Source organism: Chinchilla lanigera, unplaced genomic scaffold, assembly GCF_000276665.1.
Source record: "Chinchilla lanigera isolate Chin_1 unplaced genomic scaffold, ChiLan1.0 scaffold00024, whole genome shotgun sequence".
NCBI classification, from domain to species: Eukaryota; Metazoa; Chordata; class Mammalia; order Rodentia; family Chinchillidae; genus Chinchilla; species Chinchilla lanigera.
In genome coordinates this window covers 25,287,376-25,313,810 of record NW_004955425.1, presented here as the reverse complement: position 1 = coordinate 25,313,810, position 26,435 = coordinate 25,287,376, and the positions used below count along the sequence as shown (strand labels likewise).

Genomic DNA, 26,435 nt, shown 5'->3' with positions numbered 1-26,435 from the left:
TAGCTCAGTGGTTGTGAGTAAACACAGTGAGGGGAAGCAGACGATAAAAGTGGATGAGGAAAACAGATGCATTAACCAGCCTGTGCTGATGGTGTCAGGAAATATCCAGACTTACCAAATTGTATGCTTTAAGTAGTTTGTTAGTTACAGTTCAATGAAATGTTTGAAGAGGTTTTCTTTAGAAGACTTAAAATCTTTTCTATCATTATAACGTCTGTATTTTCTGTGCCTCTTAGCATTCACCATTTTATTAAAATTTGTTTTTATTAATTATCAACTTAGAAATTCAAAGCTGTATAAAAAAATGTTGCTACTGCAGTAACAGGACATCACTGCTAAATGCTTGCTAATTTACATACTAACAAGACTAAAGAAGTAACAAGAAATATCTTTGAAAACTTCCTAAAAAAAAAGAAAAAACTTCCTAAAAATACAGAATTCCTCTGGGTACAGTGAACTACTTCAAGAGCAGCCGCCTTGAATCTGTCACAGAACAATGCACGAGTTTTGTAACCAATGTGTAAGTTGTCAACCAGCCGAAGATAAAGATCTCACACAGGCTTGTAAAATAAATTTTTCTCACGTTATATTTGAAAGTAACTGTCATGAAGACAAAATTGCTCCCTAATTTGTCCTCCACTAGGCTGCTCTATACACTAGCAGAGTTTTAATCTTCATGGAAAAACTAGTGCAAACCCCAAAGTACTTAATATTTTTAGATGAACTCACTCATCTGAATCTCTCCACTGATGATAAGGGGAAAATGTTCATTCTCTCTCTGTTTCTGTGTCTCTCAATTTTGAGATGGAATCTTGCTATGTTGCCCAGGCTGGTCTCAAACCCATGGACTCATGACTTAAGACTCTTGAGCAGCTGACTGCAGGCATGTACCACTATACCCAATGGGAAAATGTTCTTGAAGAGATCAGGTGACATGCCTCACGTTCCTCTGAGAAAATGCTACACTACAGTACAAGAAAGTTCTAAGTATGTAACAATGCACATGAAGGGCATTAATGGAAAAAACTGCAAAACAATGTATAAAACTAGATTTGTAAGTACAGGCTGCAAAGATTACTATTCAGACTTACAGTTTAACTGATCTTAAGCACTTAAAAAAACACTCTTTCAAAGGTATTAACACTCAGAAACTCAAGTGATCTGTAAGCTAATATAAACATGTCAAGAATAAAAAGAAATGCTGTCAAAAGTGAGAGATTTGCAATTCCTCACTTTGATTTTTGCACTCTGCTTTCAATAGCTGACAACTTCACCCCAGACTCGGTGCTAGTTTTTCAATTTCACCACATAAAGTACTCTTAATGATTATATATGCCATGGAAGGTAGAGAGAAATTGGTGGAGAAATCCCTCTGAACATGCAGAATGGCAATTGTTTAAACCTGTCCTCATGTGGAGAAAGAGGAAACGTGGCTGAAGTCAATGGTGCTACTATCAATCATACTAGGATAAAAAAATCACTGGTTTTGTACTACTGGCCTATTATAGATACATTTATTCTAACAAAATAAGCCACAGGGCTAACAACTATGGTGCATACTAGGATCTAAAAAAAAATCACTGGTTTTGGACTACTGACCCATTTTAGATACAATTATTCTAACAAAATAAGTCACTGCTGGTTTAAAAACTGAATATAAAGTATTCACATACGGAAAGTCTTTGAGCTTCAAGACATTATATGCAACCTGTGGTCCAAACTTTGTATTCAGACAATTACTATATGAACAAGCACACAAAGAATAGGTGTGTGCAGAAAGACAGGACAGGGTAATATTAATACTTTTCATGACCAATGTACATTTCATTAATATGAAATTTTTAGTTTCATCAAGAGTACATTTTGATTTTATACATCAATTAATATTTACCTTTATTTTATATAGTAGTTGACATGAAAATAGGTTCTTTTTCATGATTTACAAAGTGGAAATGATTACAGAGTGGAAAACAAAACAGTTAAAGTACAGCTAAAACATAATAAAATGTGAAAACAAAAATATATGCATAAAAAACCCAGGAAGCCATCCTCAACATTTAATTATCTTTTGGACATTTCATATAAACAAACATATAAAAGTTTCTCTGTGACTGGATTCTTCTACTTAGCATGTTTTCAAGGTTTGCTCATGTTATACAGCATGTATCAGTACACACAGTAGTAGCTTGGTTCATAAACGCTTCTGTTTGCAAACAATTTGGTTTGAAAACACAACTGTTTGGCAAAATTTTGCTTCTGTTCACAAACTCCACATGGGGGGACAAACACAACCAGGGAAATCTTCCTGACACAAATACAAATGCAGCCATATTCCCCACACAAACACGAACATGACCACTGTCCCCCAAATCATAGAACAAATTTAAGTTCATAACTGAGGCACCACTGTACTTTATTCCTTTAAAAGGGTGAATAATATTCCACTGTGGATACATCACATTTTTGTTTATATATTGATCCATCAGTGAGAAATTTGGGTTGTTTTCATTTTTTGGCTGTTATGCATAATGCTGCTATGATATTCATGTCCATGTTTTTACACGGACGTATGTTTTCATTTCTTTTTCATATATAACTAGTAGTGGAATTGCAACATCTAACAACAGTTAGGTTTAACCTTCTCAGGAACTGCCAGAATGTTTGCCAAAGCAGCTATACCATCTTACATTCCCAGCAGCAGTGTATGAAGTCCTAATCCCTTTACAACCTCATCTACACTGTTGTTGGACCGCTCTGTCTTAATTTACTTTTCTTTCAATGCTGAGACAAAATACCTAATGCCCAAAATTAAGGAAGGAAAGGTTTATTTAGCTCACAGTATGTGGAGGTTTCAGTCCATACCTGACTGACTCCAAGGCAGAGTGGTACATGGCAGAGGCCAACAGTTCATGGCGGTGGAAAACAGCAAAAGCAACAAGCGCAAAACAGAGGCACTGCAGCTGGAAGAGCAAGCCTCTTTCCCTCCCTTATACTGTATGCAAGCTACCCACCCCTCAACGGGTGTAGCATTCACACCCATAATCCCAGCATTGGATCATGGATGGATCATAAACTCTAGAAGCCTGTACCCAATGACTGCATGAGGCTTGGCGGGGACACCCAGACACAAACCGTAACAACCTCTCCTATTTTTAAACTCAAGTATTAGTGATTTGTAAAACTTCTTTATATATTTTAGACACAAACCCATTACCAGATATATCACTCACAAGTGTTTCTCCTGTTTTGTGAGTTATTTCTTCAAATTTTGATGATAATGTTTTGAAGCACAAAATTTTTTATTTTGGTAAGGGTCAACTGATCTATTGTTTTGTTTTTTCATTTGTATTTTTAGTTTCACATCTAAGAAGACTTTGTCTAACCCAAGGTCATGAAGATTTACTCTTGTATTTCTTCTACAAGATTTCATGTTTTGAGTTAATTTTTGTACTTGGCATGAAAAAGAATTCAACTTCATTCTTTTGTGTACTGAAATCCAGCTGCTCCAGTATCTTTGCTGAAAAGACTATTTTGCCCACTGAATTGATTTGGCACCCCTGTGAAATACTGACTGGCTGTAAATCTGAGGGTTAACTGCTAGACTCTGTTTATTTCACTGATATATGCCTACCCCTTATCCCAGTAGTATATATTGTCTGGATTACTGTTGCTTTGTAGAAACTGGAAGTGTGAATACTTTTTTTCTCCCAAAGTACTAGTAACTGAACCCACGGCCTTCACTCTGAGCTCCACTCCCCAACTGTGGTAGTTATCTGTGTCAGTGTGAGTAAGCAATGCCCAACTGATTGGATTAGCATGGCTCTGGGTGTGGTTGAATGGATCTTCTGAAGGCAGAAGACCCACCCTGGGTGTGAGTTGCACCAATCAATAGGTCTGCAGCCTGAATGCAATAAAAGGGAAATGAAAAAGGAAGGCCCACTTCTTTTTCCTTGGTGGAGCTCCAGCCTTTGCCTTCTCCTAGGACATCTATCTCCTGGCTTCCAAGAGAGCCTCTTCAGCCTTCCAGCGCAGACCCTTCAGCTTCCTGACACACACTCACGTGGGATTCTCCAGATCTTCAACCTCTGACTGGATCCACTGGATCTTTTGTACTCTTGTATACCTGACTCTGCAGGCAGGCACTGTAAGCTTACCTTGTCAATCTTTATATACGTATATTAAATCTTCAGTGAGCACTGACTGATACAGATTTTTGTACTGGGAGTAGCGCTAGAGAAACAGAATTGTCAAGCTGAAATTCTTTAATGGCTTTGGTGGTCCCGCAGCTGGCTCTCTAGTTTGATAAGACCTAAAGATGCCATGGTTTCCCCTGACAATGTGGGGAATACTGATAGCTGGTGGTGTGAACTGTGTGAACAGTGTAGATGCTTTTGATGATCCTAATTCACTTAATTCACTTCTGAGATGCAAGGAATTTATGACTCAACATATGATAGCTTTGAATACTTTTGGCAGAGTATGAAATATAATAATGCTGGTTGGTTGCTGTTGGTGAAGGACAATGATGTGCTCACACATGCATAGGAAATCTAATGTCTTCTAACTGTGAAGATAAATAAAGGAAAACTAAGGGGCTCAAAGATTCAAATTCCCAGCTCCAGACACGTGTAAAGAATCTAAAAGCTTATAATTCTTGAAGGAGAATCTCCCTTTAGTCACAGGGCTGAGATTGCAAAACCCTGGAAACAGTAAAGTAATGGTTAAGTAAAGTAAAGGTGAAGGCACTGATCTGAAAAGAATCCTACAACTTGGGATGGAAATGTTTGGGGGATCCTGACAAGGCTGGGGACGTTGAGCTCCTAGACTATAATGAGATTTTTTTTGCTGGAGGAAGAGATCTCCCTACCCAGAGTGGAAAGACATCCCAAACCCCATCCTCTGTGATACTGGCCTCTCTTCCTATACCTGAGGACACAAATTCTGCGTGGAGTAAGTCACAATAATGCTGAGACACCACAGGACCTACCCTCACCACCTACTTTTGTCTCTCGGCCTATAACCAGGCTCAAATCGAAGAAGGCTCCTCCTAAGGATGAGGTACATAGTGTGACCCACGAGGAGGTCCACTATTCTCCCAAAGAATTTCTTCAATTTTCTCTTACAAGCAGAGGCCTGATGAACAAGTGTGAGAATGAATTTTAAGGGTATGCGATAATGGTGGCAAGAACATACATCTGGATCAAACTGAGTTTGCTGATGTGGGCGAGTCAAGTACAGCAGCTTGTGGAGTAAGGACAAGGTGTTAACAGTTTGGTCGGTTGGCAGAAGCATGGATCAAAAGAGGGCCCACTGTGAGTAAGTTAGACATGCCTGAATCTCCATGGTTTACTGATGATGAGGAGATTTAAAGGCTCAGGGAAATGGGAACACTAGAGTGGATTTGTCATGGTAAACCTAATCCTCCACACTGGGATCTGGAAAACGTACCTTTCACTAACACCCTGAAAAAACAGATCTCTGATGGGAGCACCAGCATCCCTGAAGAGCCCTGTCACTGCTCTTTTCTATATACCAGACTTTACAATGGGGGCCACGGTTACTCAATTGGGGTGGGTTTAATTGGATTCCAGAGTGGCAGGGGTCAAGTGGTAGCACTTAACCACCAAACCCAGGGTGAAGCACTTATTGTAATGCACAGCAGATGCAGAACAATGATCAGAATGGTTTTGACAAGAGTGGCTCTGGCTGATTAGCCATAGTGTTTCCAAAAAGTGAAAAGGAGAGGAAATCTACTAAATTTTTATTACGTTTATATAATCAGAAAAATTTAAAGGCAAATGAACAGAAACCTACTTCAAATGGTGGTAACAGAATCACAGCCCCTCAACCAGTTCCCAGATTTGAGTCAGATTACAGATCCAGAACCCTTTAAATGAAAAGGAGGGCTTGGGTCTCCTGAGGAAGGACCTGGGGTACCACCAAAAAGTTATAGAGTCAGTCTCTCTCCCATCCTTCCCTAGAGGGACTTAAGGCCTTTTACCAGGGTAATTGTACATTGGGAGAAGGGAAATAGATCACATATTTCAAGGACTATTAGACATCAGTTCTGAACTAATGCTGATTCCAGGAGACCCAAAATGTCATTATGACCCTCCAGTAAGAGTAGAGACCTAAGAATGTCAGGTGATCCACAGAGTTTTAGCAAAGGTCTGGCTCACAGTGGGTCCAATGGGTCCTCAAATCCATCCTATAGTCATTTCTCCCTAATTCCAGAATGCCTAACTGGGATAGATGTGCTTAGTACTGTACCTGGCAGAATCCTTACATTGGTTCCTTACTGTATATAGTATGAGGGCTATTATAGCTGGAAAGACCAAATGGAAGCCATTAGAACTGCCTTTCCCTGGCAAAATAGTCACCAAAAACAACATTGCATCCATGAAGGGATTGCAGAGATCAGTGCCACTATAAAGGACTTGAGAGACTCACGGGTGGTGGTCCCCACAACATCTCCATTTAATTCTCCATTTGGACTCTGCAAAAGGAAGATGGGTCTTGATGGATTACCGTACACTGAATCAACTGGGGACTCTGATTGTAGCTTGTGTGTCAAATGTGGTGTCCTTGTTTGAACAGATTAACATACATCCTGGCACTTGGCACACAGCTACTGGTTTGCCCAAATAATTTCTTCTTCATATCTATCCGTAAGGCCCATCAGAAACAACGTGGCAAAGCCAGCAGTACACCTTCTGTACATTGGGAGAAGGGAAATGGATCACATATTTCGAGGACTATTAGACATAAGTTCTGAACTAATGCTGATCTCTGATCGTCCTACCTCAAGGTTATATTAACTCTCTAGCCCTGACTCACAACTTAGTTAACAGGTATCTTGACCACTTTTCTAGGTATTACACTGATGATGTTGTGCTGGTTGAACCAAGTGAGCAGGAGGTAGTAACCACAATGGACTTGTTAGTAAAGCATTTGTCAGAAAATGGGAAATGATCGCAACTAAAATTCAAGGTCCTTCTATCTCAGTGAAATTTCTAGCAATCTAGTGGTATGGGGCATAGAGACATTTCTTCTAAGATGAAAGATAAGTTGTATCTGGCTTCTCGTACAACCAAAGAAGAGGCACAATGTCTAGTAGGCTTATTTGGATTTTGGAAGCAACACAATTCTATCTTGGGTGTTTTACTCTGACTCATTTACCAAGTGACTCAGAAAACTGTTAGTTTTAAATGAGGCCCAGAACAACAGAAGGTTCTAGAATGGGTCCAGGCTGCTATGCAGGCTACTCTGACACTGAGGCCATATGATCCTGCAGATCCAATGGTACTTGAGGTGTCAGTGGTAGGTAGGGATGCTAACTGGAGTCTCTGGCAGGCCGTGATAGGTGAATTGCAGTAGAGACCTTTAGGATTTTGGACCAAGGCTCTGCTAACATCTGCAGACAACTATCCTCCTTTCAAAAGTAGCTTCTGGCCTGGCACTGGGCCTTAGTGGAAATTTAACCTTTGAACCTGGGATGCCAGGTTACCATACCCGTCATGAGCTGATATTACCTGATCCACTGAGTGATAAAGTTGGCCAGAGCAGGTCCAGAGGGCATAAATAAGTTACATAAAGAAGGTGCCCAGATGCTCATGGTTCTTACTACTGTACTATCTTCCATCTCCCAGCATGCACCTATGGCCTCATGGCCTCATGGCCTCATGGGGTGTACCATATGATCAACTGTCAGAGGAAGAGAAGGCTAGTTTATGGATGGTTCTACATGTTATGCAGGTACCACCCACAAGTGGATAGCGGCAGCGTTACACCCCTTTCCAGGACATCCCTGAAGAATAGTGGTGAAGGGAAATTGTCACAGGGTTCAGAATCTCAGCAAGTGCACCTGGAAGTATATTAGCCAGAAGTTCAGCTATCTACTGATTCATAGGTTGCAGCCAATAGTCTGGCCCAATAATCAGAAACTTAGAAGAAACATGACTGGAAAACTGGTGACAAAAATGTTTGGGGAAGAGGTATGTGGAGGGACCACTTCCATTTGGGCAAACGATATAAAGATATTTGTAAACGCTACCAAAAGGTCACCTCAGCAGAAGAGGACTTTAATACAGACATTTCTTGTTTAACAACTGAGTTCTGGTCCTGCTACTAGATCATTAAATGAAGTTGTTGCTAAATAAGGAATTGTATATACTATGTACAATATTCATAACAAAGAAATGGTCAAAGGAAATTCCAACTTAATAACTTTGCTTTTATTTGCATAACTCTTAGTACTATAACAGAACACAAAACTACAATAAAAATCAGCAAAAACTGTAGTACTATATAAACAAGGTATACTGTACAAAAAGACACTGAGGTTCTAAAACCAAACATACAGAACTATACAAAAAAAGGAAACAAGACAGTTGTAAGCCTGAACAGTGTGTCTTGGTCTTAAATTCCAACAGTTATTAAACATGGAGGTTGTTAAATAAGGAATATCTGTAATTAAGTAGATCAGCAGGATGACCCATTCTGTCAAGGGCAATCCGCCTCTCTCTTCACCACCCTTGTCACTGCCCAGTGGGCCCATGAACAGAGTGGAGCAGGGATGGAGGTTATGCATGGCAGCAACACACATGTCCACTCATCAAGGCTGACCCGTCTAGAGCCACTGCTGAATGTCCAAAATGCCAGCTGCAGAGACCAACACTGAGTCTCAGATATGGCATCATTGCCCAGGGCCACGAGCCTGAGACCTGGTGGCAGGTTGATTATATTGGACCACTCCAATCACGCAAAGGACAGCACTTTGTCCTTATTGGCATAGACACTTATTCTATGGATTTGCCTTTCCTGCACTTAATTCTTCTGTGGACTTACACAATGCTTTATCCACTGTCATCGAATTCCACACGGCATTGCCCCTGACCAAGGAACACATTTTGCCACCAAAGAAGTGAGGCACTGGGCTCATGTTCGTGGAATTCACTGGTCTTACCATGTTCCTCACCATCCAGAAGCAGGTAAACTGACAGAAAAGTAGAATGATCTTTTGAAGATGCAGTTACAGTGCCAGTTGGGAGGCAACAGCTTGTAGGGCTGGAGCAAGGTCCTTCAAAAGGCTGTATATGTTTTGAACCAGCGTCCACAGTACCATATAGGTTCATAGGTGCTGGAATTCAAGGGGTGGAAGTGGGAGTGGCACTACTTACCACTATCCCTAGTGATCCACTAACAAAATTTTTGCTTCTTGTTCTCTCAGCCTTATGCTCTGCTGGCCTAGAAGCCTTATAGTTCCAGAGGGCGAAAGGCTTGTACCAGGAGGCACAACAATGATTCTACTTAACTGAAAGCTAAGACACCCCACTGCTTATTTTGGTCTCTTCATGCCTCTAATTAAGTAAGCTAAAAAAAAGAGTTACAGTGTTAGCAGGGGTGCCTGACTCAGACTGTCAAGGGGAAATTGGAATATATCTGAGGTGTAGAACTCTTAAGGTGCTTCCTAGTATTATCATGCTCTGTTATTAAGGGGAAACTACAACGACCTAATCCAAGCAGGATGACAAATGGCCCAGAACCTTTAGGAATAAAGGTATGAGTCAACTCACCCGGGAGAGAATCAAGACCTGCTGAGGTGCTTGCTGTCAGCCAAAAGAATACAGAATGGGCAGTGGAAGGTAGTTCTAAATACCAGCTACAACTGTGATCAACTACAGAAACTACAGTAGTGCTCTCCTAGTATGCTTTTTTTTTTTTCCCCTCGGTACTGGGAATCGAACTCACGACCTTGCGCTTGCCAGGCAGGCGCTGTGCCTCTGAGCTAAATCCCCAGTCCCTATGTTTCTTATTTAATATAATGTTTATGGACTTAATATTGGTTCTTAAGTATTGTTAAACCCACTTATAATGTTCAAGTTATGAAATGTGAGGAGTATAAACATCACCTAAAGAAAACTTGCATTCTGTTCTAGGGAGAGAATTCGTGAACTTCCACTTGTATACCAGAGAGGTGCATAATGTTATGCGTAATTATGAATGTGTCTGTATCTGGAGATCAAGTATATTTTAAGGAAGTACATCTGGTTGTCAGGTTGACAAGGGATGGATTATGACAGCTGACTCTTGTGTCAACTTGAGTAAGAAATGCCCAACTGATTAGCATAGTTCTAGGTGTGGCTAGATGGACTTACTTAAAAGACCCACCCTAGGGAGTAGCACCAATGGGCCTGCAGCCTAAGGGAATAAAAAGGAACAAGTCTCGCTTCTGTTTCTTTGGACCAGCTCATCTTTGCCTTGGATGTCTGTCCTCTGGTTTCCAGCACAGACTCTTTGGACACCACTACAGTGAGATCTACAGTGAGATCCAGGCCTTCAAACTTTGACTAGATCCTTCAGATCTCCAGTGTTCAAAAAGCCCTTTGCACCCTTCCCACCTCTTTGGACAGTCTTTGTAAGCCTACCTTGTAAATTGTCATACAACTTTATATCTTACATTTAAGTCTGACCACTGACTGAGACCATTTTTTATAATCAGCCTATTTTTAATTTTGAGACAAGGTCTTGCTAAGTCATTTAATTGCCCAGGGTGAGCCTGAATTTACAATCTTCTTGTCTTAGTCTCTGAACGCTGTTACTCTATTCTTATTCAAGACTGTTCTGGTGACTCTGGGCCCTTTGCATATATTCATGTGAATTTTAGAATCAGCTTATAAATTTCTTTAAAAAACATGCTGAGGGATTTTTGTAAAGACTGCGTTAAATACTTAGATCAATTTGGGGAGTGTTGAATTCTTAACAACACCAAGCATTCTGATTCATGAACATGGGATGTCTTTTTAGTTAGGTCTGAAGGTTTATGCTTTTTAAATTAAATGTAATCCTAAGCAGTTTGTTGTTTTTGATAGTATTATAAATAAAGTTGCTTAACTGCATTTTCAGTTTGTTCATTTCAATTATTTTAAAATACAACTGATGTCTTATGTATTGATCTTATACTCTGAAAGCCTGTTGAAGTAATTTATAGTTCTAATAGTTTTTAGGGGATTCCTTACAATTTTCTTTATATATCATCACTGCATCTGCAAACAGAGCTTGTTTACACTTGGATGTCTTTTATTTTCTTATTTAAGGCATTAAATACAGTTTTCTTATACAGAATTTGTCTTGAGTTTGCTTTTCTAGCCTCCTTGCTGTGGTTACTATCCTTCATGCTGCAGTCTTCAAATGCTAGAGATCTGGCTATTAGTTCTCATTAAGAGGCAGGACTTAAAGCTCTGTACAGACTTCATCAAGGGTGATGTAGTAGTGAGACAGCTTCTTTCATGGTGGAATCCCTCAGTTCTTTCTTTATAGGTCTTTTCTCTATGGCCATTCAGTTTCTCCAGAGTTGCCTTCTAACATTGTCAGAAAACACATCTCCAGTTGATATTTGAAAACAAGGTAAGAGAACGGCGGTAGGGACTGCATCTTTCAATACAGAGACTTTCATACAGAGCTCTGGGAGATAAGGCGGACTACACAGCAGACAGATCTCAGTAACAGTATGTACATTTCTGTTTAATCACTTATTGATAGCACAGCATACTTATCTTTTGCTTGCCAAGTATTCCTGAATCTAGAAATCTTCAGTTCGACTTCTTATAAAACTAAGTTTCCATTCAATTTTGGGAATACAGGTAGGATAGCTTGAGTCTATGTGGAATGGAGGATCAGGTCCAGAAGTTTTAAAACTCCTTTCAATAATTTTTCCAATATATAAATTTTTTCTATTAAAGCAGATTATTCATTATGAAATTAAAATGGAATTCCAAAGAATCTTCTCAAAATAGTCCTTTAATTCCACAAAGATACATCAATCTGGATGAACGGACAGACTGTAACACTTAGTTCCAGCCAGACAATTTTGATAATAAGCCATTCCTATCAAGCTAATACTTTACAAGAAGAGTAAGTTTTAAGGAAGAAAAAGAGCCAGGATGAAAATGAGAAACAAAGAAATAAGGAAACTCTGGAGGACAGAGAAGCATCATATTTTAGCACCAATGAAGGAATATTCTATAATCTCTAAAATAGCAAATTATTTCAATGCACGTAAAATTAAAAAAACAAAACAAAACATATAGTGCATGTGCAAGGCCCTGGATCCAATTCCCAGCACCACAGAACAAACAAACAAAAAACCTCAACATATAAATATGCTATCACTATAGATCTTATTTCATATTCTTATAAATTGCAGCAAAAACAAAAGTACAATTAGATTAACTTTTTTTCACAAAGGCTTTTTTGTACTTAAAAAAATTTTTATATCAACTTTTTCTTAGAAATATGTCACAAGATGAACACTGACTATAATCTATACTAATGAACTATTCAGAATTCTTACTAGTTAGTCAGTATAAACAGGGCAATAATTAATAAACCAGAGTGTGAAATAGGTCATCCTGCGGCTGGGCCTACTAATTGCTGTGAAATGGGGCTATTTCAATAGTTTTCTATAATTACACCAGTTTTTCAACAGTAGTTCGTCAAATAGAGAAAAAATTGTGTTAAACAAAAAAACGCATTGTAAAGAAAACAGTAAAGTCAAGTTCCCTAAAAACATTTTTCCCCTAAGGGGAAATTAAATCAGTAACTAAAAACTGATTTTGTGATGCTAATAAGTAAATGACGTAATGATTGGAATTTAGAATGAGTATCTGTTACACAGTAGCCAAAGTTATACAACATCAGAAGGTGTATTTTACCTACATTACTTTTCTCTAAAGATACTTTAGCTAGAATTCCTGCAGTTCTACTGCTTTTTAAGTATTACTCAATGATGAATTATTCTTTGTTATATAATGAGTTTTACATAGTATCAGAAAGTATATCTTATCCAGCTGATGGGGGGAATGCATTACTTACACTTTTCTTTATTGCCATTGGTATTGTGCAAGAAGTCGCCATCAGAACGTGTTGTAGGAAAGTCATCTTCATCATCTTCTACCACTAAATAAAATACATTTAAGAATATTAGAATGAAAAAAGGGAATCAGTTCACTCTATGTTCAACTCAGTCAATACCCTTTGAATTTTGCAAGTGTAAGATCTTATTTATTTTTTGTATTTTTACTAGATATCAAGGTATGCTAAGTATAATTAAGTAAGATATTATTTTGCCAGGCATGGGGGCACATGCCTGTAATCCCAGTATTTGGGAGGCTGAGGCAGGAGGACTGCTGTGAGTTTGAGGCCAGCCTGAGCTACATAATGAGTTCAAGACCCACCTGAACTACATAGCAAGACCCTGTCTCAAAAGAGAAGAAAAAAGCAAAGATATTATTTTAATTACCCCTTCCTTTTTGTGTAAGAGATAGTTATTAAGTTATAACATTTTTCTTTAACCCTATCTACCCTATCTACCATGAGGCCATTTTGTAACTCTTTGAAAGGCCTAGAAGGGCTGACCATCTACATGTAGAAATACCACAGCTAGTTCCTGAATGTTTTAAATCTGAAATTTAAAGAAAAACAGAACTATTTCCAGATATATTTTCATTCATCCTACTGGGTACCTATGCCTAGAAATACTTCTTAATATCTCCAAGGCCAGAAAAAAAATGTAAAACTAAATGAAAGAATTCCTTGTGGTTTCCTCTCACGCGCCGTTCTGCTATTCCTTTTCTACTTCATATTATACTTTCACCCTCTTACTCTACACACCATTCATGATGCGAATTTCTGAACCTCAACCCCCAACCTATTTTCTGCTTTCATCAAATTTTTTGTTGATTATTTTACAGGTTGAGTGTCATCCGAACATCTGAAATCGCATATGATGTGATTTTCCAAAACCTTTTGAGTGCTGACATGATGCTACAAATGGAAAGTAACACACCTGACATTAGGCACACACAAAATACTGTATAAAAATATCTCCAGTTTAGGTGTATTCAAAGTATATGAAACATAAATGGATTCTGTGTTTATCCTTGGGTCATACTGCATTATGCATATGAAAATATCCCAAAATCCAGAACAAATTCAAAATTCTAAATAATTTTAATCCCAACTATTTTGGACAAAGAATATTCAACCTGTGTATCTTTTGAAGGACTCTCTACAGAAGGAATCTTCACTGTAAACTAATGTCATACACATCCGCTGTACTTCTTTATACCTCAGGAGTACTTTGGCTCTATATATTATTTCCTCCCTTGACTAAATGGTAGGCATCATCACGAACATTTCTAATTACTAAATTACTTTTTTCACCACTTAAAAACTTCGCTACTCATTTATACTAAATTTTTCTAATTGTAACCTGCTACTATTTACTAATACCCTGTGTTCATTTCTACCCAGCTGAATGACATTACCACCAGTCTTACAGACTTCAATACCTATAATGAAACCTCTGCAGATACCTTAGTCCCAAGATTAACTACCTTCCCAGATTGTATGGATTTTTATCTCATCAATCATTTGTAAATATGGTAAATTCTAAGAAATCCATTAGCATAGAGCACCCCTGTTTTTAAATCAGTGTTTGTTATCAGACAAGATGCTGGCCTTAATATTACCTGATTAACTGCTTTTAAGTGCTACTTAATGGCTTATATTTCACTTACCTAATAGTACCTAAGTTGAGTTACAAAATATCACTTTCATATCCTTAACTCTATGGTCAGCTCCTCCTATATTTTTATCATCATTCATGAGTCATAGTCTTAATTTTGTTATCTCCAAGCAAACCTAAAAAGTACACATTGCAAGGTTGCCCCTCAACTAAGCCTTCAACTCAACCTGGATTTAAACCTTCAAGTTTTAAAATTTAGTTTAGTTTTAAACCTTCAATTTTAGAGTTGCCAAATAAGGCTCTGTGAACAGAGAATCATCTCACCACACACACACACACACACACACACACACACACACACACACACACACCTTTTTCATTTCTTACGCAGTTTCAGAGAAAACAAACATGAAAAAATTACTCCTATTGGGGAGATCTATCGATGTCTGTCTGTCTGCCTGCCTGTCTGTCTGTCTGTCTATCTATCTGTCTATCTATCTATCTATCTTATCTATCTTTTTCCCTACCTAAGAGATGGAGTCTTGCTACATTGCCCAGGCTGGCCTCAAACTCCTAGACTCAACTGATCCTCCTGTCTCAGCCTCTTGTGAAGCTAGGACTACAGATAAACAAATAGTACTGCACCCAACTAAGGAGGGATGTAATTTGGGGAGTCTTTAATATACGAAAAACCCATTCCTGAAAAGCTTTTAGGTTCTAGATTGGGTCTGGATAAGTATATTATTTATCACAGAAATGAAATCTTTTTCTTTACATTTATTTTCCTTGTATTTTTGAATTCAGATAAAAGCCATGCCTACCAATTGAAATTACAACGCAACCATCCCTAAATTAGTTCCCTGGCCTAATTCCAAATAGTCGACTTCACGTACAGTTTGTTTTAAGATCCTTCACTTCTTAGGTTTTTTTCATATCCCTACTTTTTTGCATATCATCAATGAAAACTTAATATTGTTTTTTACCTTCCTCCCATTTCTACCTTTATCTTTCCTACAATAACAGATATTTCATCTTATAACACAGGAATTCTAGGCTTTATGTATTTTTACAAATTAAAGGATATTTCCTTGAAAAATGCATTAAGCCCTCTAAGTAATATTTATTCTTCTTTTTCTGCTGCCCTTTCCTTCTGTCTCCAGAGGCTTATAAGGCTGGCTTCTACTTCTATGAGAAAGTTGTCTACATTCATCTAGGAGTTCTCCTTCATTGTCCTCACTATCCTGGTTCAGTAGGATTAGGGGTGAAAGTCATAATAAACTACTCCCCTTCACTATAATCTTTGCCTCCCAAAGACACAACAGTCTTTTTCAGTGGAAGGCTCTCTTTTAATACAACCTATTTTTATAGACCATCTCCATCTTTTGCTTTACTAGGGCCTTATGCTGTTTTTTTCTTTTTAGTGGAAACTTCCACATTTTAATTTTGAGATTTTCAGGTTTTCAATAGAACCTCCAACATGGTAGCAAACTGCACATAAAGCTATTAGAGAACAGACTTTTAAAGAAAAACAAATTGGCAGGTGACGGTTATGTACTTAATGTATCTTTGGTTTAGGAAGACAAGAATATCAACTGGAGGCCAAACAATCCCCAGAATGCAAATTGCCATTTGGACTCTGCGTGGCCTTGGGATGCTTGTCTTGGATTGAGTTTTGAGGCCCTGGTCAAGGGCTGGGGTTGCCCATTTGTTTTTGTTTGAGAGAGGTGGAAGGGAGGGGGAGCTTAGATGCTTTCAAATTCAGACTTGCTAGGCTTGTTTGACCAGATGTTGGCTGAGGTTTTGGTGAATTACATGGTGTGACTATCAGTGACTGCTTAGAAGTGGGAGTCTTACTTGGAGAAGGTTCAGAATGTGGAAGAGATGCCAAAGAACTCAAGATGGATGACTTTAAAAGCTGCAAGGACTTGGGCTGGGATGGGTAGTCCACCCACAGAGATTGACCTCTTCCAATCCCCAAAGCTTGGTCTGTGCTTGACTGGGCAGGTGTCTGAAGAGAAGGTACAAACTGCGTGTCATTGCTTGATTCTTTTACAAGTGGGAAGGCTCTGGAGCATTCATGGCCATGTTCAAGTCCACTTGACTTGAGGCGTACTCTTGGCCATGCCCATTGCGAACTGTGGGCTGGAGAGGAAAGGCCAGTCTTCTAAACCACTGTTGTTTACCTGTTGCAAGCCACACGAACAGCTTCCATCTGGATGTGCACTGTCCTGATGTAGGCCCTGGGCCATGCACTCACTGTGGGCCTCGGCGTGTGGTAGCTTTGTTAGTTCTCCCTGGGCGTGGTCTGTGGGTCTGGGAAGGCTGCTAGAAGGCTGCAGTACTTGAAAAGGAATTCTTCTCCGAGTGTTTGGGTATATTTATCAACATATGTGCATTCTTTCTCTTTTGATTTTTGGTGGCACTTACACTGGGTTGCCAGTTGATGTTCTAATAGTTTAATTTTTTCATCTTTTTTATTTCATCTTTAATTTGTTTTATTTCATTTAATAAATCTTCATTCTTATACGTCTCATCAGCTTCTTCTGTTCCGGACTGGAGGGCAACAACAGCTGAACATCATGCAACGACCCACTTCCATCATGCTGGTGCAAAGCCGCTTCAGTCTGAGCAGCTGCGTTTTCATGGTGGTGCAGTCCTGGACCATGTGCCACAGGATCATCTCATCCAGCATTGAGGTGTTTTCTGGGACATCTACAAACACCTTCTGCACCTGGAAAAAGAGGGTTCCTCCATAGCTTTCAAAATGATCCAAAGGTGATTCTCTGTAAGGAGAGCCTCTACTCAAGTCACTTTTCCCATGGTGATGATAATGGTCAGCATGGCTGAGGTGGTAATGTTCTTGTCTACTCCACCTCTGGGGTGGCCTTTTCCAAAATCCCTCCTGAGACTGCTGCACATTTCTGTCTGATTGGTCGAAGTTTATGTTATCACACTCCACTTTGTCAAGAGGTGCATTCTCAGGCAGATCCACATCAAGCATCATCCTCAAGATCACATGACTCAAGATTATTCAGAATATCTATGCTGTTCATTTCAGAAGACTCAAAGCTCTCAACAGGATGGACGTTTCCAATGGACTCCAGGCCCTCTTCATCCCACATGTACGTCCCATCAGAGCTATTGGATGGAGAGAGTTCAAATGAAGAAACAGCTCTGCAATCTGTTTCTGGTGAAATTAAGTTATTTCCAGAGGTGTGTTTTGCACATTCACTCTGGTCAGACACACTTATATCTAGCCAATCATTGGTTTTACTGAAGTCCTTTTTGTTTTCCTTAGGGGAATCAAAGATATCCTTTGATGGTACACTTCCATGCTTTTCTTCAAGAGAAACTTCCTCTGGAATTATTCCAGTTCTGTTGGAGTCTTCTATATCTATAAAATCATCACTAAAGTCTTCACTTAAATCATTCTTATCAGAAGATGACAAAGAAGACAACGAAATATAATCCACATCACCACTTAAGTATCTAATTTTAGCATCATGTTTCATGGTCTGGTCATTCTCTGTTCTGTAACTTTCATTTTCAGTTAGTTCTTGGTCCTTCTTAGTAGTGCTGTCTTTAGTCAAATCTGCAGTCTCTGCCTCTACCCACCTCAGCAGGTGAATTTTTATTACCATCTACTGTGAGAGTTCCAGCAAGCGGAAGTTGGCTAGATTTCAGAAGAGAAGGATGAACCATCCTAAAACCCAAAAAGGAAGTTACACCTGGGCCATTTGGTAAAGCCAACTTCTTGCCACCAGCAACGTAGGCCTATGAAATCCATACCCCAAATGTTCATTCCCATTTGGTACTTCTGACTGCCAGGAACTTCTTGTTAGTATACTTGACCAGAGGGACACACAAATGGTGTGGTTCTTATAAGACTTTGGGAGATCTACAGCTCTGTTGAAGGAATGTGACCTGGGTATAGATGAAGGAGGAAGGAATGAATTCTCAATGGAATGTGAAAAACTCTGTGACCTTACCATTTTCTCACAAGTTAATAGATTTAATATTGTCTGGGATTGTGCTAAGCTTTCTCCAGAACTGCTTCTGGTCGCACAGGAAGCAGGAGTTTGCTCTAGCCCTTTGCATGCTGCTAGTCCATAGGTTGCCATAAAATGCATTCAACTACGATTTTGGAGCACTAATCAAAGGAAGTCCTTCTCAATAATGTGTCTTTGGTGAATTTACCCAAATTAGATGGCCCAGAAAAACTTGTGGTTTAATTCTTCTGTAGATGACACAAACATAGTGGATGACTTTGCTATCTTTGATGTGAATAAAGAAGCATTTTTAAAAACTCCTTTTACTCCATTTTTATCAAGCCTTCCATGAGTAGGAGCATGTTTTTCAGGATTGATTAATTTATGATATAAATTCTGAGTATTACTAGGCTCTTCAGTACATTGAGCACTAAGTTGGTATTTACTTGCTTTTCTCCAGTTAAATGAATGGGACAATGAACAATCAGATCCCATGGCTTTGACGTAACTGTTCCCATTACCACTCTTCGATGTTCCTAATAAATTAACAGCTGTCCCATTTGGCACTGGCTGCAGCATACTTCTTACAGATTTTGCTCCATACTTTGACAACTTGGAACCCAAAAATGCTTTGATTTGTGCTTTTTCTTCCATGAGCTATAAGGTACATTTGTTCTTAAAATTTGTCAGAATCATGCACAGGTCACGCTGCCTCCTTGGCCACAGCCCAGCTGCCCAGTCGCCCAGAGACCTGCAGGCCTGGGGACTGAAGGCGATGCAATGGTTGGTCACATCCCTGTGGGCCCTGCTGCCTGAGCTGCAAAGCAGCCAGTATCTCGACAGAAGCCTGAGGGAGCACTGGACTCCTCAGCCAAAGTGCCCCTCCTGACCCTACCTACGCCTTTTGACACTGCTTATGGTTCTAGTAAAATTTCTACTTGCCAAGACTCTTAATGTGTTTCCCATCTTTCTAACCATTTATCCATTTTATTTTAAAAATCAAATTCCTTTTGCTCCTCATTCTTCAAGTCTCCCTCCTTAGATATTTATCATTCTACCACGTAAGATTTTAACTGTTAAGACTTTAACTTTTTGGAGCTGAGCATGGTGGCACATGCCTATAACCCCAGAACTCGGGAGGCTGAGGCAGGAGGTTCGCTGGGAGTGCAAGACCAGCCTGGGCTATAAAGTGAGTTCAAGGCCAGCCTGAACTACATAGTGCAACCATGTTTCAAAAACACACACACACACATAACACACACACACAACCTCAACTTTTAAAAAATGCTAATACCAGCCTCATCATTTCCTACAGAATGTTCCCAAAGGAATGTCTACTACTAAAACCTAACATATCTCCAAGTAGCTCCATAAACAGACTAGCTACACAAGCACTGCCACTTCATTCCTTTCTACGCAACTCTCACCTCTGTTAAAAGGGATTAATGTGATATTTATCTACATGATGAGCCTACTGTAAAATTATAGATGATTCATGTAAAGTATTTAACATTATTCAGAGTAAATACTAAAAAAACACTATAAAAATTAATCACGGTGACATTACCCATTACGGTTTATATCTAAAGTCCTCCTAAAGCCTCACGCACTTAAAGGTGGTGCTTTGGGAAGTGACTGGATCAAGGGGGCGTGACACTCAGTAGACAAATCCACTGACGAGTTCATAGCTAGCCGTGATGTTGGGAGGCCAAGCCTGGTCAGGTTTAAAACACTGAGAAATACACAGACATTCACTTGGACTTATTCTTACAATTCCAATCTGTTATAATCATTTACAACACTTAATCTTTTTCAAACATTTCAAATCATATCCTTACCTAAAACAGCAAGTAACTTTTCAAACTACTAATATGAAAACTGACTTTTTAGATTAATCTCAGCTGTTCTTGGGTTCAGTATTCTTCACCTAGTAGCCTACCAGCACCAAACATGGATTTTTCATAACCCCCACCTCCCTCAGTATGGGGGATTGAACCCAGGGCCTTCATACTGAGCTATAACCCCAGCCCTTCTTTATCTTCTACACTGAGATAGGGTCTGCTAAGTTGCTCAGGCTGGGCTCCAACTTGTGATCTTCCTACCTCAGCCTCCCAGCATGCTGGGATTATAGGCACATGCCACCATGTCTAGTTACTATTTTTTTAATGCCCAATACTCAGTACTGCAAAACTGATGAAATACGAGTTATGCTAACACAGTGGCAACAAAGCACTCCTTGTGCATCACTAAGGAACCTGAGGGGTAGGTGACATTGTTTGAAACCATATTCTAATACAAATCCTGCCTCTCCATCTCCTTTACCAAGACTCAAATCTGTTCTGCTAAATCTCATATTTGGAACTTGTACATTCCTGCCTTCTTTATTGCTGCAACAACCCAAATTTAACCATATTAATAACAGCAGCTACTACTTAAGTTTTTGCTGTTAAACAGTGCTGATATACATATTCTTATTTAATTTTCACAATCACATGTGCTGGACATAACATTACTTTTACAGCTGAGGAAACAAAAGGTAAAAAATGTTAAGTAATCTAATTTTTTTAGATTAATCTCAAGTCACTAAATTAATTATAAATAGAAGAGCACGGTTAGAAGAACTTAACTTTTAATATGGTATACACGTCTTTTTTTTTTTTTTTTTTTTTTTCTCCGGTACCGGGACCCGAACTCACGACCTTGCGCTTGCCAGGCAGGCGCTTTTGCCGCTGAGCTAGATCCCCAGCCCCAGGTATACACGTCTTGATTTTTAAATCAAATAATGTATTTAGGTAACAGGCAACCTACTTTGGCAACTACTAGAGTATCAAGACCTAAAGGACTAACCTCTACTTCCTCCATCATAACTTGTGTCCTTCAAATATTGTAACATTATTGGCAATACTCAAATACTGTTAACATTACTGTAACACTATTGGATCACTGAAAGATTAGACAAAACCCATCTCTATGTACATCATGTTTTTGTTTAACGGGCTAATTTTCAAGGAAAAAAGGTAATATAAACTGTTTAATCTGGGCTGGGCGTGGTGGCACATGCCTGTAATTCCAGCACTCAGTCCCAGGGGTGCTGAGGCAGGAGGATCATTGTGAGTTCAAGACCAACCTGGGCTACAAAGTGAGCTCAAGGACAGCCTGAACTGCATAGGGAGACCCTGCCTGAAAAAAGACAAAAACCAAACAAAAACCCCAAAAAACTGCTTATTCTGATAAAAGAGGTACAGTCTTAGGTCAGTTGGATTTCTTTTTTATTTTCTTTTATTATTATTTTTTGAGACAGGGTCTTACTATGTAACTCAGGCTGGCTTTGAACTCATTATGTATCGCAAGCTAGTCTCAAACTCCTAGCGATCCTCCTGTCTCAGCCTCCCAAGTGCTGGGAATACAGGCGCCGCCACCATGCGTGGCTCAGGTGGATTTATTTTTAAAGAAAATTATCAAATGTTAAAAAAACAAAAACAAGATATTAAAAATAAAGAATTCCAAGGCTACTTAATTTGGACAAAAGTACTACTTTAAGAGGACTTTTTGTTTCTCAGCAAGAATAAATAATAAGGATTGAATGTACACTCTAATATAAATTTAGGCTGTCTGTAATCCCAGCATGGGGGAGGCTGGCGAAGGAGGATTGCTGTGAGTTCCAGGCCAGCCTGGGCTACAAAATAAGTTCAAGATCAGCCTGAACTGGCTAATGAGGCCCTGTTTCAAAAAGACAAAAAAAAAAAATCTAAAAAACTTGACAAAACATTTGAAGACAATGATTTTCAAGAATCTAAGTATCAAGTAAAAAAGGCAGTGATCCCTGAGAACTGGAACAACAAATGGTATGAGCTTAATGACTGCTCCAGCTCACTGCCCTGGAGTTTTTAAACTGTATAAAAAGGATAGGGAACCCAAAGGGAGACCAGTAGACTCTACAGATAAGGAGACAGACCTAAGAAATAAAACAGACAAAGGCAAACAGAGTTCACAAAGACAGTACTTCATTACTGGGTTCTTTCTCCATGAGCAAAAGGGTGGTAGGGGAGGAACATGAGGGAGGGAGGGAGGGAGGGAGGGAGGGAGAGAGAAAGAGAGAGAGAGAGAGAGACAGACACAGAGACAGGGACAGGGACAGAGACAGAGAGATAGGCAGGTAGGCAAGGAGGCAGGCAGTCAAGGCAAAGACAGTGAAAGAAAGGAGAAAGAACAGTGGGAGGAAGGGAGACAGAAGAAGAAATCTGTGAACTGATTCCAGATATGGAGAAATGAATAAATGCTGTCTTCTCTAAGACTTATCAAGGGGCAAATTTATTAGACATAAAAATGTGAGACATTTCATATTATCAAGATATCAGATACCATTTTTTTAACAGAATAAAAAGTGTCATTTAGAAGTCTGAATGGCATCTGGTACGGATGATCAGAAATGAGTATGTGTTATTAAAGTCCTGAAGTTATGTGGACTCCAAAATCTGTTATACTAGGAGTTTGAAGCAAAAGTGACTATAATTACCTTTATTACTTAAAGACATTACCCGTTAAGATCAAGAAGCTTTAAATCCATTCATTCTCCAAGTAAAAATAGTGGTAATAGCCTAATTAACCTTTATCCCTTTGCAGTTCATCCTTGGAGACAGCATCAGCACAGACATCAAAGTACTTCTGGAGAGTATCGACTTGTCTACAGAGGATGTCTCTAAAGGTTTCCATTTCAGCCAACTTCTCACGTAAACTGTGGCCTTTCTGCAAAACACAAAGAGGAGAACGTAATTCCTGGGAAACAAAATTGTACTTTATTTGACCTTATGGTATTTTATCTCCTTGTAAGGTCTACACCTCAACACTGAGAGAATTGGATAAAGAGACAAGTTCAAGCTAATAGTCTTAAGAACAGGCTTAAAAATGACAAAATGATTAATCTGGTAGCTTGATAGCTATAGGGGAAATAAGAGAGAAGTAATGCCTCACAATTTACTAAAACAGTATTTTTCATTTTCAAATTAGACACGGAGAGGAGAAATTGATTTTGAAATGGCAGAAGTATAAGGGCATACTTTCATGGTATTGGCAAGTATCACCTAAGGGAACCTTCAGGAGGAGGTGTATCTGATCATGTAAAAGTTTCTGCTTTTCATTGTATCTGAGTATTTTGCAATTCTTTTAATAAAAAAAGAAGTGGTTCTTTTAAGCAGAAATACATAAGAACTTTACTCTGTGCAGAGGCAGTTTACTAACCTGTGGATATTGATCAGTTTTGCATTAATTAGCAAATTCATTTCAGTAGGCAGATAATCCTTTGAGTCATATTTAATTATATCTTTATTAATCAATAAAATCTGATATTTTTATATTTATATGAGGCATGACTTTACCCCTTAAAAAGTTATTCTATTAACAAATTCAAGTAAGTCAGATTGTATGAAAATTCTTTCAAAACCCATCATGTAAGTTCTGCACAGTCTCCAAAACTAAACTCAAATTATGTTGCTTTGACTTAAAGCAGTCATCATCACAAACCTTGAATGAAGAGGTGGATGTTGCAGAATAGCCACTTGCTCCAGACACCAGTGACACCATTGAGCCATGTCGACGCAAGCTGGATTCAGATCCATATCCTGATTCAGTCTAAAAAGAAAATAAGCTACATGAAGAAGAATTTAAATAAAAAATATTTAAGAGAAAAAGAAATAAACAAAATTACAACAATAATTAGCAGTTTGGGTTCACACAAGGAACACTACAGTAATTGATACAAGCAATGCCTTTCAATTCCTAGTTGTCCTTTAATTTAGATATTTATTGAATACCTACTGTGTGCTAGACCAGCAGGTTGTGGGAGTGTTTAATAATAGGAAAACTACCTAAACTGACCAAATTCATAGAAACAGAAAATAGAGCAGTGATTACCAAAGGCTGGAAGAAGAAGAACAGACATTCAGTAGTTAAGGAGTACAACAGAATTTCAACCAGGAAGGATGAGAAAGTTCTGATGATATAGGGTGGTGATAGCTGAACAACACACAAGTGTTGTTATAACACTTAATGTGTTAAAACACTTAATGCCACAGAACTGTATACTTCAACATGATTATATTGGCAAATTCCACATTATGTATGTACTATTAGAATTTTTAAAAATGGATTGGACAAAGCAAAAAATATTACGAGAATTTCCAGGACTAGTTCTTTATAAATGAGTCACTTATTGTGACATAGCTAATATATCACTGTCCCATGAAGCTTTTCCTATTATGCCAGGCCGTTTGTCACTGTATTCTTCTTTCTGTCTTTCCTTCTTTCTTTTATCCCCTCCTTTCTGGGTTAGTCCATGTTTGCAATACGTAATGATTACATTCCTCACAGCGAGTTGGTAAATGTACAGGACACTTCTCAATGTTCTCTTCATCCCTTTCCCCTCCCTCCTCTCACAATGACAGGAATTCCCACTGAATTATAACAGCTAGTGTTTTATAATTAGTACTTGATTTAGATCTTTCTGGAAGCTGAGTGCTATCTTTTTCACTTTTGTATCCACCCTGACAGCTTATGGGACGAAGAGGTGATTTTTATCAGTTGACCATTACACTGCAAAGAAAACTGGAATTCTGGGTCACTTGGGTGCAGACGCAGCACTGATAATACAGTACTTTTATTTCTTGTAATGGAACTGGTACTTTTCTGAGCATCAATTTTATATTCCAGCCTCCTTAATATAAACAAAGCACTAATAATATGGACAAAAGAATATGTGAATAAAAATAACTTCAAAATACCTTAAAATAAGTAATCCAAATCTCTACTTTTAAAAAACAAAGTGAATCAAATGCTTCTGTGGATTTGATATAATATCATGCTTCTGATGGTTTTAAACAGGTACTCACATTTAATAGCTTTTAATCATTTCAGTGGAGTCTAGGCTTCCCACACATTAAATTTTCTTTTAAAAATATTAGAAATTAGCACAGTAGGGGGCAGAGGTATAGCTTAGCGGCACAGGTGCCTGCCTGGCAAGTGCAAGGTCCTGAGTTCAGTTCCCAGTACCCCCCAAAAAATAAAAATAGAAATCAGTACTGTAAACAAAGGAATAAAAAACTGTACTATGTATAATTTCAGCCTTACTAAGTTTAAGAGGGAAAATAATACCTAGTTATTTTTGGCATCACATCAATAGAAAAAATAAAATTTTGTAACAAAATAATAGAACAATAGTTAATATATTGTGTATTATTATCTTCAAAGTAATTACTCAGAGTATAAGACATAGGCATAAAAAATTCTCCAAACCATATTATTACCACAAATCCTTCTTTTCAATGAACAAAGAGAAACTAGTAGTATAACTCTCTTATATATTTTATTCCTTTCCTCTCCCTTCCTCTCCCCCTTCCCTCACTCTAGTTCCTTTTTCCTTTTGAACAGTTTCTTCCCATTTCACAATATCTATTGTACATTTTGGTCCTTATTTATTCTTTCAGTTTCTCATACCAGGGAGACAATACTGTGTTTATACATGTGTACCACATCAATAGAAACACCTAGAAATTGTTTTAAGTTACTTCATTCTCAGTAAAAAAATAAGGAATCATTAAAATTACACATGATATATTACAGAAAATATTTGCAAAGATATTTTCTATCCTCAGTACTCCAACTCCTAAAATACAATTAACTGTTTGTCTACCTATGATATTATTCTAACAGGCAAATATTCTTCTAGGTATAAGAAACATAAAGCTTCTATGCTTATTTATTTAGCAAATAAAACTATTTATGCAAATGATATTAACATTCAAAACATTTTCAATATAGTAAAACTATATCTTAAATTTGATATTGTAGGAATTCACAGCTTCTGGAATGGCATCAAAAGAAAAAATTAGTAATTTTTTAAGGAAAAAAGGAAGTCTAAAGAGAGA

General features: G+C 38.4%; 1 protein-coding gene and 1 pseudogene across 2 annotated transcripts in view; both read right to left on the bottom strand.

Moving 5' to 3' along the window:
• Window positions 1-26,435, bottom strand: part of Col4a3bp (collagen, type IV, alpha 3 (Goodpasture antigen) binding protein) — a gene marked incomplete in the record, with an annotated part of 127,382 nt that overhangs the window by 41,787 nt on the left and 59,160 nt on the right. For both annotated transcript variants that reach the window (XM_013514795.1, XM_013514796.1), the window contains 3 exon segments: window positions 12,874-12,957; window positions 23,124-23,262; window positions 24,037-24,144. In XM_013514795.1, coding sequence (XP_013370249.1) covers window positions 12,874-12,957; window positions 23,124-23,262; window positions 24,037-24,144 — 331 coding nt within the window.
• On the bottom strand, window positions 15,165-19,680 carry LOC102024028 (annotated as a pseudogene).